The 18,046-nt window shown below is 44.0% G+C and overlaps 1 protein-coding gene across 1 annotated transcript in view; it reads right to left on the bottom strand.

Moving 5' to 3' along the window:
• Positions 1–18,046, bottom strand: part of GRM1 (glutamate metabotropic receptor 1) — a 310,285-nt gene that overhangs the window by 22,422 nt on the left and 269,817 nt on the right. The window contains exons 5-7 of the mRNA XM_084827777.1: positions 17,255–17,423; positions 12,756–12,882; positions 9,630–10,560 (exon numbers count right to left, since the gene is read on the bottom strand). Of these exons, the coding sequence (XP_084683903.1) occupies positions 9,630–10,560; positions 12,756–12,882; positions 17,255–17,423 (1,227 nt within the window). The remainder of the gene's footprint in view (positions 1–9,629; positions 10,561–12,755; positions 12,883–17,254; positions 17,424–18,046) is intronic.

Here is an 18,046-nt window from a genome sequence, read left to right as displayed (position 1 = left end):
AATGAGGCAGAAAAAATACAAGCCCCTTTCATAGGGGAAGAAAACATTTAGGAAATGGGAGGAGAGATTTTGGGACATGACTAGCTCTACCTCTTCTTCCATGGAGCTAGAGACAATACTGCCCCCCTCACACTTGCATTGTGGAGGATGCAAAATGGGGGCCAAGCTGCCAACACAGTTGGTGCTGTTGCCACTTGCAGTGGCAGCATCCCCTCCCTCCAAAACCCTTAGGAAAAAAAGGAAAGCTGTGCTACAACCCCTGCTGATTGTGCACCCTACCTGTGAGAAACTGTTGGAGAATTTCTCCTCCCCCTGGAGAAACTCTGTGAAATTGTCTCTGCTCACAAATAGGGTAGAGAATTTCGAGAGGCCATTTGTGCACAGCTCTAGTGAAAAATAGGCTTTCAAGGGTGCAAGAATCAGAATGTTCTCAAAATCCCTTTCCTTAGTGGGGTCTTTCAAAGCCTGTTTACAGCCCTGATACAGTGCTATACCACGGTGCAGATCAAGAATATAACTAAATCCAAGATGATGCTGGCATGGTTAACACACAGAGTCAAGGACCCTATCAGAAGCAAAACGGCTTCCTTTGGAAAATGAAAGTCTTGCCCAAATGAGGAGGACAGAAAAAGTACACAGGTTCTGACCTCCTCACCTAACAGTGGGATCTCTCTGTTAATGTTTTCAGCAATATGAGTTTCAATTTATTTATTTATTTTGCATTCCTTATTTAGGTGTACAAATTTGTGTTCCTTTTTTGGTCCTCATTTGGGCAAGACTTCAATTTTCCAAAGGGAGCCTTCTTGCTCTAAAGTTGGATCTTTCCCTCCCAGGGCTACCCACCCAGAAGATCTGACATTTCCTATGGCCTCTGGGATGCTGTCCCAAGGATCATAGGACTACAGCATAAACCAACAATTAAAATTATTCAAATACATCAGAAACAGGAAATCAGCTAGGGAATGGCCTCTGAGGACTGGAAAGCAGTCCATGTTACACCCATTTTTAAAATAAAATGTCCAGGAAATTAAAGGCTGGTAGACTTGCACTCAAAAGACTAGGATGATGTATTGGTCAGATATGGCCAAAGTTACAGGCATGCAGGGCCCTCTGCCCCAGTGGGTCATGGATGTGTCCCTGCCACAGGAAGGGATTGATCACATGTGATTATTTGATCACATGTTATTCAAATCAAAAATCTGCAAGGTGCTTGCTTAAGTCTGTGCACAAAATGAGATAGTGAATGATGCATGGTTTCTGGTAAATAGCTTATAATGAATAGAACTACAGAAAGAGGAAGGATGAATGCTGGGTTTAATTGCTGAGATGGGCATTTAAATGAGTGAGTGCTTTTTCAACATACAGTATGTGACATCGGCCAAATCACTTAGTATCAAGATTATAAATTGCCAATCTCACTGAATACTAAACTAGAACTCCTTATGGGATGATCTTTATTGAGTGCAGAGTCTGGAGAGTTTTCGGTGAATTTATTAGGCAGAGTCACACGTTGAAAGATGAAGCTAGAAAGAAATGTTTGCACGACTACCTTATTAATTGCTGAGGAGAACCCATTCCATGCTCTGAATATAATGTATGAATGAATCTTCTTCTCCCTCTGTCATGCCTTGTATATCCAGCCTGCCAGCCAAACTTTTGCCTTCTTAATCAGTGCTATTTCATTTTATTTTGCCATTTTTATGGGTGGTTAATAGGGTTTTAAAAACAAAACAAAACCCACCGGATTCATCACGTGGTCTTAAACACCATGACTTGGAAGTAAGCCCTACTGAGTTCAGTGGCACTTACTTTCAAGTAAATGGGTTAAGATTAGCCCTAAAAAGGTTGTTCAGTGGGTAAGTACATGCAATATCAAATTTGTAGTACGTAGCTGATCCTAACTGAGTAAAAACTGAATTTTGGAAAGGGGCTAACAAAGCTAATTCATAGCTCTGCATTGACATGGGCCTCAATGCAGACCTGGCTAGAGAAAAATTCTGCTTATATGCAAAAAGTGTAGGCTTCACTTTCAGTTCAGGCTCAGTGCAGGGTGCAGTTCTTAAACTGCAGCCCATAAATGAAAGTTTAGGTATAGACTTCAGCTGAAATTTACAGTTCAGCTTTTCTTTCAGTTTTAAAAACCAGCGTTTAAGTCTAGAAGGGGCACATTGAGCTAGGTTCACAGTGACTTAGCCCCCTGCATTCCCAGAAAAGCACAAACTACATCCTCTCCTTAGCCCCCTCTCCTACCCTAGTATCGGAGGCAGTATGTTGGTTGCTGGGGAACAGGAGCAGGAGGGCGCTGTTGCACTCCTGTCCTGCTTGTGGGTTTCCCATGGGCATCTGGTTGGCCACTGTATGAAAAGAATGCTGGACTATATGGGCCTTTCAACTGATCCAGCGTGGCTCTTCTGTTCTCAACAGTTCAGTCAATTAAGGTATTGCAACTGGTAAAAGAGAGAGCGAGGGACAGTAATCAAACAGGCAATTTAAGAAGGCAAATAAAACAAGAAATGGTCACTCCAACAGCATCTCTATTCTAGTTCTGCACTGACGTTAGTTTTTAGACCTGGCCCTAAGACTTAATGAGTTGATTGGAAAACATGTATCGTATCCAGTGGTGGCTTTCTGCTAGCAATAAGGTCATAAGAAGAGCCATGCTGGGTCAGACCAAAGGTCTATGTAGTCCAGCATTCTTTTCACACAGCGGCCAATCAAATGTCCACAGGAAGCCCATGGCAGTGCCAGTGCTGCTGTGTGAAGAAGCGTTTCCTTTTATCTGTTCTAAACTGGTGTTAAACTGCATCTTAAAACTAATCCCACACATTTAGACACTTTGCGATGTTGATAGGGGTGGGCAACTTGTGGGCTTCCAGATGTTTTGGCCTACAAATCCCATCATCCCTAGCTAGCATAGCCAGTGGTAAGGGATGATGGGAGCTATAGGCCAAAACATCTAGAAGTAAAACACGGAGAATTCATAGAAAATGTACAAGCTCCACTACTGTCATAACTTTGCATTATGGTCATAATTTTGCAATGCATCCTTAGGTAATCAGATTCCATGTGTCCTCCTAGCAGAACTACTGTTTCCCTTGGGAATTTGTGAAAAGCTGAGTACCTTTTCCTCATAAGAGGCAACAGTTTTAATGACAAGAAGATGAGATTATATATTTTATATTCAGACAGTTTTCTAACTGGAGATCTATTGGCTTTCTTTTCTAAAATCAAGCTGGATAAACATCAGTCACATATGGCTTAGTCATGGCAAATCCTGCCTCTTTCTCATAGATGGTCATTGAGTTCTCCCATCTCTATGATTATCTTGTCAAGAAGTGCAAATATAGCAGCTTGGTTGCTGAAACAGGACTTTGAAGCCAATGTTATCTTCTGCAATGCCCACTGACATGATTATGTTTGTGCAGAATAATGGCACGACTGTGGGTCTCCACTGAAAAATGGAATTGCAGCAGCAGCATATTCCTCCTCTGCAAGCATGTTCATGTTAAAGGTGAAGCTTGCAGTAACAGCGTATTAGGAGGCCAAGGTTATAGCGCTGTTGTTATTATTATTCATGTGCCCTTGTTAAAGATTCATGTGCCCTGAACAAACACAAAATACACAGGATGCATTAACAAGTTAATGGGCCCTTATGTCCAGGTCATAGTGAAGTACAATGAGATCTTTTGTTTTTTAAGCATTGCATACATTCCCACACAGAGAGGAGCCAAAAGGAGAGGCCAAAAGGAGAGGCTAAACAATCAGAAGAGAGATAAGAAACCCTCTCATAAAACAAGTTCAGTGCTGTTCCAAGTTGCGACATTACAGACACAGGATCGTTGTGTGCGCGCGTGTGTGTGTCCAACGAAGAGAAACATGCTTTTGTAATAGGTACTTGGCAGTGGGTGTAAACTACAAATTAGGAATGTACCGTATAGAAGGCAAATATTACTCCTCAAGTGTAAGTCCATTCCCTAACATTCAAAATGCTATTTGAAAGGTTCAGTACAGGCTCTGTTATGAAGCCTTAGATCTCGGCCTGTAACTGACTGTGAAAAGTCAGTTGAGATTACTCATGACCTTCATCCAACAAATTAAATGCTGTCACGGAACGAAAAGATCCAGATCACCCTTCCCAACCTGGTGTCCTCCTGATGTGGTAGACTACAACTCCCCTCATCCCCAGCTGGGCAAGTTGGGGGAAGGCTGATATAGAGGCTATTCTGACAGTGAGGTTGTGCCTGTTATCCTTGAATTGAAAACCCTGTCTCTATATTAGTCAGCTCCCGATGTTCAATCTCTTTGCTATGCACTCAGTCAGAATCTATCAAAGGCACAGGAGGCAGGAAACTGGTCAGGGCAAGGGGACACCATTCTCCTACGCCCAGGGATGTCAGAGAATTCCACCACAGATCTTGGTGAGGCTGAATGCCAGTGCATTCCGCCCCCGAACTCCGTAGCGGAACGGCCTGCACCCCCCGCCCTCCCGGGACAAGACTTACCTGGGGCGGATGTTCCAGGTGGCGGCAGCTCCAGCGGCAGCTTCAGTGGCGGCTGGTCTTCCAACCGGCCGCCACCACCGTCACCATTTGCAGTCTTCCCCCCCCCCATTCATGATAGGCTACGTAAAGACTTATGTAGCCTATCACATCTGGTTTAAAAAAACAAACAAAATGCGTACGCAAATGGCGGCGGGTACAGCCGCCGCCATTTGCGTTCCCTATTTTTGGTTGTCTTAGTCTACATAAATATTTACATAGACTAAGACGGCGAAACTAAGGGGGAAAGCAGATAGCGTAGCAGATGCTATTTGCGTTCCCCCTTATTTTTGCCATCTTAGTCTACATAAATATTTACATAGACTAAGACAACCAAAAATAGGGAACGCAAATGGTTGTGGCCGTAGCCGCCGCCATTTGCGTATGCTTTTTTTTTTTTAACCCAGACGTGATAGGCTACGTAAGTCTTTATGTAGCCTATCACAGCTGAATACAGGGACGCAAATGGCGGCGGCTACGGCCGCCACCATTTGCGTCCCTGCTAGCCAGCGGCCAGATGTCCAGCTGCTGGCGGAGCTGGCTCGTGGCTCCACGGAATCCCCGCAGAGCGGAGTGGAGCCGGCTGGCCAGGATTTAGCGAGGATTGCGGGGGGAGGGACAGAGCGCCTCCCCCCCCAGTGGAACCCGGCGGAGCCAGGTAAGGGAGGTTTCGTACATCCCTACCTACGCCACATGCAGAAGCTAGCTCCTGGACTAAAAGACAGGAAGGATGCTCCTTAGTTGCTGAGAGGGACATTCCTTGCCTGCACCTCCATCTGGTAGTAGCTGTTGCTTTGGCTGGATCTTGCTCTTCCTGAAAAAACGGCCACAGGGCGAGGGTGGGAAAGTGGGAGAATAGTCCTGCTCAATAGTCTTGCCTTCCAATCCATCTTTTGGGCCCTTGTTCTGCCCACAGCCATTGCTGTGGGCAGAACAAGGGACATGGCCATGTCTGCTTCTCCATACCAGGTCCTATCTGTCCTATCTGCTTATCAGGATAGTGAAGGAAAAACTGTGGTGATAATGAATGCATGGGGAAGAGGTTGAAGGCGTATGAGCAGGTGAAGGGTCATGGAGAGGGAAGGGCTGGAGCTTTCCTTCAAGCCCAGGATGCTCAGAAAGTCTTGAGCAAAATGCATAAGGGGAGCAGTTAAGGTTGAACAAAATCAATGTACCAGTCCAGTGGAACACATTTTACCATATGTCACTATGCCAATAGTAGGCTACTAGAGATACTTCTTGCTTCCCTACTGATGGAAGTTCCATGGGAAGCAGGAAATATCTGAACAAATAGAATAATCTTCAGTGTTAAATGACATGATCTCAAAGCTGGGTGGAATGAAGTCCTGCTCAACATTTTATCTTGTTTCAGGATGACTCAGTGGACAGTTCTGGTGTCATTTTCTGAGTCATACTGATAATTATACATAGAATTTTCAAAGGTCAGAATTTCAATGTCAGATTAATTAATAATACTTTATTCTGTTTTCTCAGGGTTGGTGACTCGATGGTCCTTCCTTTGATCTGGCATATATGGCATCTTGTTTTCTCTAGTTATATGAGTCTATAAAAAGGCCTTATTCTATGTTGTCTGGTTACTTGCTCCCACTGCTGCAAACAAGCATCTCTTTGCAAGGATGGGTGGATCAGTCTATTTGTGGTCCCTGTCAGTTTTGCATGTGTTCATTCATATGGCAGTTCCATTTAGTTTCTGCATTAATCAGCAATTTTTAAAAAATCAGCACAAATATGTGTTTTAGATACTTATTTAAATACATACTTTTGATTGGATTCTCTCACAAAATACATGTTTATAAGCATATTTTATCCCAAATTATGCATTGCCAAATACATGTCATCTGCAAATAAATGCATTCTGGGATATTTTGAGCCATGAACTGTATTGCGAAATTCAGAGAAATGCAAAACCCAAAGGACAATTATGTTCCAATGTGCACATTGATCCAGAAATGCGGGTCAGGTCAGTTGACATCAGAATGTGCAAAGATTGTATTCCTTCAGCATCCCTTCTCAATGCCTTTAAATACTTTTCCCTTTATGGACATTGAGCTTGACTCAACCTGCTACTGCCTGGATCTCTTTTGTGGCACATGCTGAAGGTCATACACTCATCCTGAATAACAATCAGTGCCTAGTTCCATATTCCATATTCACAGTGAGAACTTGACTCTTAACTCCATTCATAAGCATCAGGGGAGAGACAACTTTAACTTCTGTTTAACCATCCTGAGCACATGTACAAAAAGGTAGTAGAAAAGAGATCATTATGGAATACATAATTGAAGTTAAAAGATGTTGGAGTATGCAGCTCTGTGATTCCTTCTTCGTACATTCCTTCTAGATTGATGATCTGGACACTTGGCTGAGCCTATGCTGAAGTTTCCTTCAAAACAAACTATTAGTATTTCATTAGAGGATAGATAGAGATGTTTGTTGCCTGTTAAGTTATACCACCCCCCAACCCCGCCTCCTAGACCTCCTAATTTGGCAATATTTTGTATTTCTATTGATATCTTATTTTCGTTTAAGTAATCTTAGTATGCTCAGTTGAGCTTATTATATATATTCATTTTTTATGTTTGCTCTTTTCATTTTTTTCAATAAAATAAATAAAAACATGTATGATTATTAAATTAATTGCAGTAATTACTTTAAAATCATCTCTTGGATCTTAAAAGGGGATAAAAATAGTTCCTTAGCAAACTGAGGAAAACTTACAACTATATTTATCATAACCAAATGGACTGAAAAAATGGAACCTCCTGCTGCCAAAGGCTATAAACATGTTACATTACCTGTGCTAGTTACTATTTTCTTATATATAATCAGTAATAAGAAACATTAATTATCATAGTGGTCCAGATAATCTTGTGCCTTGTAGTGTTTTTTTCTGCATACCTATTGTGATATTAAACATAAAATGAAGAGATTTAAAAGCGTTCAGGAAACAGTTTACAAGGCATTTGCTACGGTACTATTTATTCAGAACAAACTTTACTGTACCAGTAAAAACTTACATAATCAACATACATGGGTCCTTCAAAAACTGAAATGTTAGTGAACATGGGAGTAGAACATCCAGTTCAGCTAAATCTTCTCCAGAGTTAAAAAAGATTATTCTATTCATCGTTACCTTCTGTTCTAAGATAAACAACCTTTGTTAACAAGTACAATCTTGAAATAAGTTTGGCTAGAATCCTATTACTTTAATCAGGTATGGATATAATATGAGGAAATTAGTCTGATGATAAAGATGTTCATGATAGTCTCAAAAATCATATACTTATATAAAACTGAATGCGCACATTTTTATTTTTAGGTGAGAAATCCTTGTGATCAGTTATTTGTGCATATAATTCCCATCCCATCAACTCCCTCTGTCTGGTTAAATAAAGGGACAACCATAAAAAAGGAACTGTTAATTTCCATTGTAAGGATTGCATGTACCTCTGAACAGAAAAATTACTGGGATTGCTTATCTTGCAGTGTAAAAAAAATGAATGGGTTAAATTATCCTAAGGCTCTGCCATATTCACACACACAAGAGATTTGGACCATTTCTATATGAGGCTACCCAGAAGTTTGTGGGTCCTTTACATGATGTCATCAACCTCCAGGACATCTCCCATGCTTTCTGACTTTTATCCCACTTTTTAAAAGATACACTAATACCCATTTAGTGTATGCATGTGACCATGGACCAGGAAGCAGAAAGGAATATGGAAGCAGAATGGATATGTAGGACTGGAGATCAATGGTACAAAGGCATGTTGGCATATTGTACTTGATAAGGAATATTAATCTGATATATTGGCTGTGTGTAATTGCAGAGTTCCGCTGTAATGATAGCACCATCTAGTGCCATATTTTGTCATCTCTTGTCCTCTATAAAATGAATACCTATGGTGAGTAGTTACTCTCACTCAAACCACTTTGACTTGGATGCCGGCATTGAGCAGGGGGTTGGACTCAATGGTCTTATAGGCCCCTTCCAACCCTATTATTCTATGATTCTAGTGGCTGTAAAATGAAACATATAGAACTTGCCGAGAAAGGAATTCCCTGATTCAAAGCACGTATACGCCCATGTAAAGGAGCTGATCTTAATCTTGCAAAGAATCCAGAAGCAGAAGTCCCAGTAAGGATGAAGGATTTTAGCCTCGTGTGGTGAAGCTCCTAATTTCCTTCATGAGTCTTGCATCCTGATTGATAAACCAGTGTGAGGTTTACTATTTCAAGGGGAAAGATTCAGTCAGCTGAAGACTACACTGGCATAAATCCAAGCACTTAGCTTTAAGTGCTGTGTGAATCTGGCAGTAGAACACATTAGAAAGGTGTTCAGTGCCCAGCCAGTATTTCAAAAACTTTCACTGATGACTTGCAAAGCGGTTTGGGTGACAGTAACTACTCATCATAGGTATTCATATTACAGAGGATAAGAGATGACAAAATATAGCATCTGAAGTAATAGTTAGATATCCTTCCAGTTTATTTATCTATCATACATTGGACTACTAATGTTGTTGTTGTTATTATTATTAATGGGCTTATTTATACAAAATGGCTCTTATGAGATGGATGCAGCCCACCAGAAAGGAGCCCATCGCGCCATATAACAGCCAGTAAACTACTAAACATGTGGCAATACTGAGATAGCATAAAATATTCTTTCCACAAATGCAGAAATATGCTTACCAAGATCTGATGATACTTTATAGTGTTGCCCTGCTTCCATGCTTTAAAAGGGCTCGTCTTTTAGTGTATGCATGTGACCATGGACCAGGAAGCAGAAAGGAATATGTAAGCAGAATGGATATGTAGGACTGGAGATCAATGGTACAAAGGCATGCTGGCATATTGTACCTGACGCACAGCATAGAAGAAGTAGAGAGGAAGAATAGATCATTATTTTAGATGACTTCAGGCCTACTCTCCTCCATTGTTCCCTAAGGCATATCAGTTGTAGCAGGGTTACAGACCTTGTCGCAAATGTAGCAGATTTCTGAAGACAGGAAGGAAATGAGAAAGAGAACATGGAGACTGGCAGATACACAGAGTCAAACTACTTACTTTGCGTTCCCAGTGCCTGGCTTCTTCCTCCGGAATATGCTGAGGAAAGTGTTGGACCTACATGGTGTCTTGCCATCCCCGACATGCATACGCACCACGTCGGAAGTGGTGAAGGCACTGCGGACATTCCTCTCCGGCTTGGCGATGATGATGTACATCTTGGGAGTGAACATGCACCCCAAGGCTACTGTCACGCTCAGGCTCACCGCAAAGCAAGTAGTGATGATCTTGTAGTTGCTCCCGAAGTATATAGGTACAAAGGCCAGCCAGATGATACATGTGGTGTACATGGTGAAGGCAATGTACTTGGCTTCGTTGAAATTGGCGGGCACATTGCGGGTTTTGAAGGCATAATAAGTGCAACTCAGGATGAGGAGTCCGTTGTAACCCACTGGGGCAACCACACCTAAGTTGCTGGTGTTGCAGATCAGGAAGACTTCCTTGATGCTGGGGTAGGAGAGGATGGGGAAAGGGGGCTCCATGATGATCAGGGTAATCACCAGCGTCAGCTGCACGCTGATCAAAATGGAGGCAATCACGACTTGGGCCCAAGCACTCATGAAGCGCGGTTTGCGGGTGCAGATTTTTTTCTTACTCCCTGCCAGGATGCGGGCAATGCGGTTTGTTTTGGTTACAAGGGCGGAGTAGCACATGGCAGAGGAAAGCCCCACAAGGAGGCGCTGGAGGTAGCACGAAGTGACAGTGGGCCTAGCAATAAGGGTAAAGGGGCAGATGTAGCCGAGGAAAATCCCAGCAAGTATAATGTAGCAGAGCTCCCGGCTAGAGGATTTCACAACAGGGGTGTCCCTGTAGAGGGCAAAGATAAGGGTAACAAACATGGTGACCAGGATACCCAGGCAAGAGAAGGCCACAGCCACAATGGACTCTATGTCACTCCACTGGAGGTATTTCACGGGGATGGGTTCACAGCCTGCAGGATGTAGAAGAGAACAGAATTAGTTAAAGATACAGCAAAAGAGAAAGTTCCTTTTCCTGGCTAATACAATCAGCACTGATTATGGGCATTGTTTTTCTTTTAAATATAAAACACATCATACATTTCTGTTTTTTATTCTGTCCAGCAATATGTAGCATTTTGCCAGCATGATCATTTGTACATATGGCTAGATGAGCCTCAGAGCCAAAATACATTATCTACTTCTACATCATTTATTTTAAAAGTAGCTACATTTTTGTTCTCTTACCACATTCATGCCAGTTGCTAACATATTTGGCTCAAAGTCATTATTTCAAAAGTGCAGGCATTAGTATGCATAGCAATGTCTGCATACTTACATTACATGTGCCTGCTGAGCACAAGAAAAAGCCAAATAAGTTTCCAAGAAATGTATGGGTTGGATGTTTTATATAATTGCACACATAGTTTTACTCCCTCACAATGTTCCAGTAGACTCAGTGCCACTATAGTCAAGCATAATGACATATGTGCTCATAATGAAGTGCAACTTCTGACCTGCTGTCTTAGACTCTTAAAAATATGCAACCGTTCTGAGCTTTTGGCACAGAACAGTTGTATAACCCTGAGTTGGTAACCTTGAGTTGATTATCATCTTTAAGAAGGAGAATTGCCCCTTATTTTGTTATGTTTGTTACTATATTTATTTCCAGGGTGGATTACAAAAAGTAATAGAAGCACAATAAAAACAGTCAAACACAAGTACTGAAAACAACCCTGGCGTTCCCACTTCCTGAGAACCGCTGTTTGTGGTGGTTGCATGCTGTGCGGGGAGGGAGCAACCCCTTCCCTCTTGCGGAGCATGGCTGGCGGCTGACTGTCCCATTTGTGCTGTGGGTTGGCCCTGGAGGCTGTGCTGTCTGGTTTCTGGAAGAGAGGCCCAGGGAGGAGACCAGAGGGAGAACTTTGTCCCTCTGGTCTACTCTTAGGCCATAAACAGAGGGCCTGTCCAGAGCTCTCAGCAGTGCCATTGCCGACTTCGCTGTCAGGGCCTCTGGAGGAAGAACTCCCAAGGTGTGAGGATGATGCCAATGGTGAGAGAGGATGCTGTGGCCTGTCCCTGAGGCTAGACTGGTGGGGAATAGCTCCTGAGCCGAGGAAAAGGATTGTTGGAGATGCCACCATCAAGCTTCTTTGAAGACAGGTCATTGCTGTGTCGCAGATTTTAGCCCCAACGACATGTCAATGGAGACCTGCAGCTGCTTAATAATGAATAATTATTAATTATTTCTGGCTGACAAGGATGTCTGCAGCAGGGCCGGAATGGGCAGTGGGGGGTGGGGTGGCACTTTGGGCCTTCCCCTGCTACAGGAGTTCATGCAAGGGTCCAGCAGGAGTTGTTTTTTCACAAGATGGGCTGGCCCTGAATTAGGCGGCCTGGCTTCCGTTTGTTCAACAGCTAGTTTGACTCTAGGATCTAGTCAGCCTTCCCCAACCTGATGACCTCCAGATGTGTTGGAGTATAATTCCCAGCATCCCCCAGACAGGCATGGCAGTCATAGCCCAACACATCTGGAAAGCATCAGGCTGGGGAAGACCATACTAAATCATGTGGGGAGCATACACACATATAGCAGGCTCCACTTTTCAGACCTTATTTATTTATTTATTTATTTATTTTATTGCATTTATACCCCGCCTTTTTTCCTCTTGCAAGGAACCCAAGGCGGCTTACATCATCCACCTCCTCTCCGTTTTATCCTCACAACATCAACCCTGTGAGGTGGGTTGGGCTGAGAGTCTGTGACTGGCCCAAAGTCACCCAGTGAGCTTCCATGGCCGAGTGGGGACTAGAACCCGGATCTCCCAGCTCCTAGTCCAACACTCTTGCCACTACACCACACTGGCCACACTACACCTTCCCCCCAATATGTGGATTGCATGGGTGAAGGAGGGGAAGATGCAACAGCTGGGGTGTGGCCAGATGCTCTGTGACCCTCTCCCCCTCTCTAGGAGATTATGACTGCATACTGGAAAATGCCTGAAGGAGGGGTAAGTTTGCCTGTGTGTGCGTGTATACATACCCACACACACATGCACAGAATTTTGTTAATGTCCTGGGGTTCTGCCTTTGTATCGTAATTATACACGCTCTCACTCTTAGTTGCTATGACTAATGAGAAATTGCTACAGTAAGGTGTTGTTCCCACCTGTCAGTTCAGCAGTAGGCCACCATCCTAGATCGCACGCTTTGCACGTGAACTCATCCTGCACAAATTCGTTCTCCTTGCAAGCTGTGCAAATCCAGCAGCAGCTCACTTCTCCTTTCCTTATAACCTGCAATACAAAACATATTTTAAAATGAAAACCATAAAAACCTTTTAGGATGGCATGTGGGTTTCAGTCTGTCTCCCTACACAATTATAATATAATACACAGCACCATGAACACAGTTCTAGGAAATGATAGCCATCAGTGAATTTTAAAACCTGTATTCACGTCTCAACTTGTCTGGACTAAAATAAAGTTTTACAAGTACAAATTCTCAGTACATTTACACAATTGTCTACCCCCCCACACTAAAATGGATACAAATCCAGTGCTTCTGGCTTTGAAAGGGCAGTAGAATACTCGTTATGCAAGCACCAGTTATGCAGGTCTCCTAGTTGAAGTAGTACACTGTGCCCTACTTTTACAGGAGAAAGTAAAGAAGATAAGGGCTGGATGTGCCTGATTTCGTCTGATCCTGGAAGCTAAGGAGCGTCAGCCCTGGTTAGTACTTGGATGGGAGATCGCCTGGGAATCAGGCTTCCTGCACTGAGCAGGGGGTTGGACTTGATGGTCTTGCAGGCCCCTTCCAACCCTATGATTCTATGATTCTAACCTACAGTTGGGGAAATAGTTGAGGCCCCTCCCTCACCCAGGTCTGGAACCAGGGTCACCGCAACGGTAGCTTCAACTGCAGCCTGCTAACTTGCTCCTATAAAAGTGGGAGATGGACCATTCACTCCACAGGAGGCAGTAAGGCTGTAATTGGGGGAGCTGATTTCAACCTGGCCTTCACCGCAGACATTGGGATCTCCACTCTGAGGAGGTTTGGGGTAAAACATTTTTGTTTGGAACAGTCATTGCAACATTGCTGCTTAACTTGGGTTTGGGGGGGGGGCACTGTTCAGATGTTCTATTTATACATCTTTATGAGCAGCTTTGGGGGCTTTTTGACCAAAAGGCAACATTGAAAGAAACTATAACATAACATTAACATATCACCTGATGGTGACATTGATTGCAACGCCATTATTTTCCTCACACAACTCAAAAGAAACCATTTGATACTGTATGAGAAAATAAATACAGTGAGCAATATTGACAAGTGCGTCACTGTTTCGACAAAACCACTCACCTTTAAAACAGCAGTCTTTTTTTTTTTTTTTTTACTTCCCCTCCCACCCCAACCCACCCTAAGGTAAATGTATACATGTTATTTGATTTTCATGATTTTTTTCCCTTTATGGCACATAAGCATGGTGGGTGGCAAATTGCTTTCAGCAAGATACAAACTAAGAAAATTTGCTTGCAGTTTAAAACTGCCTGTGATGTGGGAGCACAGGGGACAAACATTAGGTAGTGCATGCTTCTGTCTCCACCCAAGGGAACTGCTGCTACATATTAGAATTACACTGGTTATTGATATCATTCAGTAAATTTCACATCACCTGCACTGCACATGATGTGGTCTGTCCTTTGAGAAAAGACTAAGGTGAGTCAATTTGGAAAGAAACAAAGTTCTGATTATACAAATGGAATGTAGAATGTGTGTGCAAGATTGATAGGGCTTCGTTTCTCCAGAAGTGGAGGGGACAAAAGCAATTTGTTTGTAGTTCAAACAGAGTTAGGGTGAGATCCTATGGCTGCTGTAAAGCAGCTGGAGTGCCATAGAATTGTTCAGTTCTGGGAATCGACCTCAGAGCCTGTGCTCCGAGGTCGGTTCCCAGAACATTGCCTCCCCACCCCTGCCCCTGCTGCCTTGTAAGAGGTGTGATTTGCCCCAGGCTCCGCACTCTGAAGAGCAGTGTGGAGCAGGGCAATAGGGGGTGTTCCTGGAGGGCAGGGATGGGTGGGGAGCATGGAAGTGCTGGTACGACACTTCCTATGCGCCGTCTGGCCTCCTCCGCCGCTCCGAAGTCCTGCGTCTAGACAGCCAAAATCGGCCATCTAGCCATGAATGCAGGGCAGCAAGAGTGCAGAGGAGAAGTTCCCCTCCACACTCCACCTGCCCTGCATTAGATAGGCGGTCACCTCCGAATTCGGAGGCGGCCACCTATCCACATAGGATTGCTCCCTAAGCTAGGAAAAGAAATACAGTTACAGTGGCAGGATGCTACGCAGGAGACACAGTGAAATTTTAAGGCATTTCCAGCTGTTGTTAGAAGTAGGGACAGGGGAGAAACTTCCTAATTTCTCGCTTTCGAACCACTATGCAAACTGAAATTCTGTTATCCTTCAAAATTCGCACTTCTCTGAATTTTTTAGAGTGGAGTTCTCCAGTTTTAAAAAAGCATACTGAAGTGCATGTATTAGAGAAAATAACATTCAAAATATATTATATTAGGAAAATTGCTTGCAAAAATGGGGATATTAGGCAAAAATGAGTACAAAAATGCATGTATTAGAAGAAATGTGCAGCAAAATACTTATGGTTTTTCATGCAATTAAAACACACACCCACATGCCACATCCACACTCAAAGTTCAGGACGAACTAGGGATGTACGAAACCCCACTTACCTGGTTCCGCTGAGGGGGGAGGCGCGGAGCACCTTCCCTTGGAATCCTGACGGGCCAGCTTCGCTCCGCGGGGATTCCATGGAGCTGCCGGCCGGCTCTGCCAGCAGCCAGACATCCGGCCGCTGGCTAGCAGGGACACAAATGGCGGGGACCGTAGCTGCCGCCGCTTGCGTCCCTGTATTCAGCCATGATAGGCTACGTAAAGACTTACGTAGCCTATCACGTCTGGGTAAAAAACAAACAAACAAAATGCATATGCAAATGGTGGCGGCTATGGCCACCGCCATTTGCGTTCCTTATTTTTGGCCATCTTAGTCTACGTAAATATTTTTACGTGATAACTGCTGCCGCCGCCATTTGCAGTCTATGTCTTTTTCTCCCCCCCCCCCCCAATAGACGTGATAGGCTATATAAAGACTTACGTAGCCTATCATGTCTGGGTTTTTTTTTTTAAAAAAAACGCGTACACAAATGGCGGCGGCTATGGCCACCGCCATTTGCATTCCTTATTTTTGGCTGTCTTAGTCTATGTCAATATTTACATAGACTAAGATGAAGAAAAGAAAGGGGAACGCAAATAGCGCCCACTATGCTATTTGCGTTCCCCTTTCTTTTCTTCGTCTTAGTCTATGTAAATATTGACGTAGACTAAGACGGCCAAAAATAAGGAATGCAAATGGCAGCAGCCGTAGCTGTCTGTGGACGGCCCTGGCCTGGGCCTGGCCGGCTGCTCCGCAGAGCCGCCATGGAGCACAGCCGGCCGTGGAGGATTCCGGGGGGGAGGACCGGATCGCCTCCCCCCCTGTCGAGGATTCCGGGGGGAGGGACGGTACGCCTCCCCCCCCCATGAACAGAATCCGTGAAAAGGTAAGTCACTTTTGTACATCCCTAGTTTGTTTCTTTCTTTCAAACCAGGGGTAGGCAATCTTTTCAGACCTGAGAACTGCATGTGGGGTCAGATGGCAGGTCAGGGGCTGCATGTGCATGTGTGCATATGCACACACATGCGTACACACATACATGGGGGGATGGGATAGCTGGGGAAGGTTGAATCCTCTCCCTGCCCCCAGCACCCCTGAACATGATTGCTGCTTCCCCGCTGTCATTAGCGGTGAGAAAGCAGTGACCCTTCTCTGGATCACTACCCTGGTGCTACTAACAGCAGTGCCAGAACAACGATCCCAGCTGCATCAGGGTCACTGAGGAAGGGGGAGGCTAAATCTGCAACCTTGACTGGAATTGCTGTCTGGAAATATGGTATTTTCTCTGCAGCTCAGCCGATCAGCTGGGCTGTGAGGAAAAGTTGTGGGGGCTCTTCCAGTTTCACAGGCCACACAGAGAGTGGCTGCAGTCCCCATGCAGCCCAATGGCTGCCTACTCCTGTTTTAAACCAACTGCTGCCCACACTAAGCCCTTCCAGGTGGGACAGAAAATCCATGTAAAACATGCAAAGAATCAACACAGCACTAATTATTCACCCCCCACCCTTATTCTACCCATCTCCCAATTGCCTTGTACCAAGTCAGTCCGTTCATCCATCTAGTTCAGTATTATCTACACTGACTGGCAGCAGCTCTCCAGGGTTTCAGGCAGGAGTCTTTTGGAGTCCTAAACAGAGATGCGAAGTGACTGGACCTGGGACCTTTTGCTGTGCTCTACCAGCGAGCTTTGGCCCTTTGCCAGCAAAAAACCATGTATAAATACTTGATACTTGGTATCGGAATTCTGCAAACATATGCACATCTACTTGCATTTTATTCGGAACATAGAACCATAAAGAAACCTGCTTCGATGCAGAATTAACCTTTTATTTCACCCTGAGCACAGGGTGTACGCATGCCTAAGAAAGGTCTAGTATTCTTCGAATCTTATCTCTCGCCACTTCTAGGATACCCACTTAGAAGCAAGATATGGCAACTTACCTTAATTTGACCTTTCAAACAGGGATCACTACACACTGACCGGACAATTCCACTTTTGTTCATCTGAATCCTGTTATCGTCAATATATAACACCCCTTCATGCCAGGTCCCAATATGGACATAATCATAATGGTTAGACTCTATGTGCTGCAGGTTCATGATGTCATACCTAGGGAACAAGAGCAGAGTGCAAAATGTCAAATTAACCATTGCCACTATGAGTAGCTTCTCCTTCTCTCCCACTCAGATTCAAAATGGAAGACATCCTCTCTCTCAACGGTCCATTTGACTTCATTGGTCATGATCCTGATGTAAAATCAAGTAATTAAAGGTGTCTGTTCTGGCCACTATTTCTTTTGGTTTGCCAGAATCAACTTACAATAGTCACCAGGGCCAGTCTAGCCATAAGGGCAAACTAGGCAACTGCCTAGATTGCCAAAATTCCAGGGGCACCTGCCCATGCTATATAAAACTCTGTCAGCCTATGCTGATGGATTTATAATTCTTTTTCAGTGCATGTTTGTTGAAATGGGGATTCCATCCTATGGTGCTCAGGATGTCTAATATTTTGAGAGAATAGTTGATTTAGGGTGCAGTCCTATGCATGTTTAGACAGAGAAAAGGTCTTGCTGGCTGGGGCATGCTGGGAGTTGTAAGCCTTTTCTCTGTCTAAACATGCATAGGATTGTGCCTTTAGTTTCTGTAGAATAGCTGGGAATGTCTAGTGAGAATTGCGCTAATTCACTTGCCTCAAAAGCACTATGTCTTGTGATGAAATGCCAAGTGAAAGCA

The sequence above is a fragment of the Heloderma suspectum genome, chromosome 1, assembly GCF_057233095.1.
Source record: "Heloderma suspectum isolate Gila_16-S chromosome 1, 16-S_ref, whole genome shotgun sequence".
Classification (NCBI taxonomy): Eukaryota; Metazoa; Chordata; class Lepidosauria; order Squamata; family Helodermatidae; genus Heloderma; species Heloderma suspectum.
This window is presented reverse-complemented; position numbering and strand designations above follow the sequence as displayed.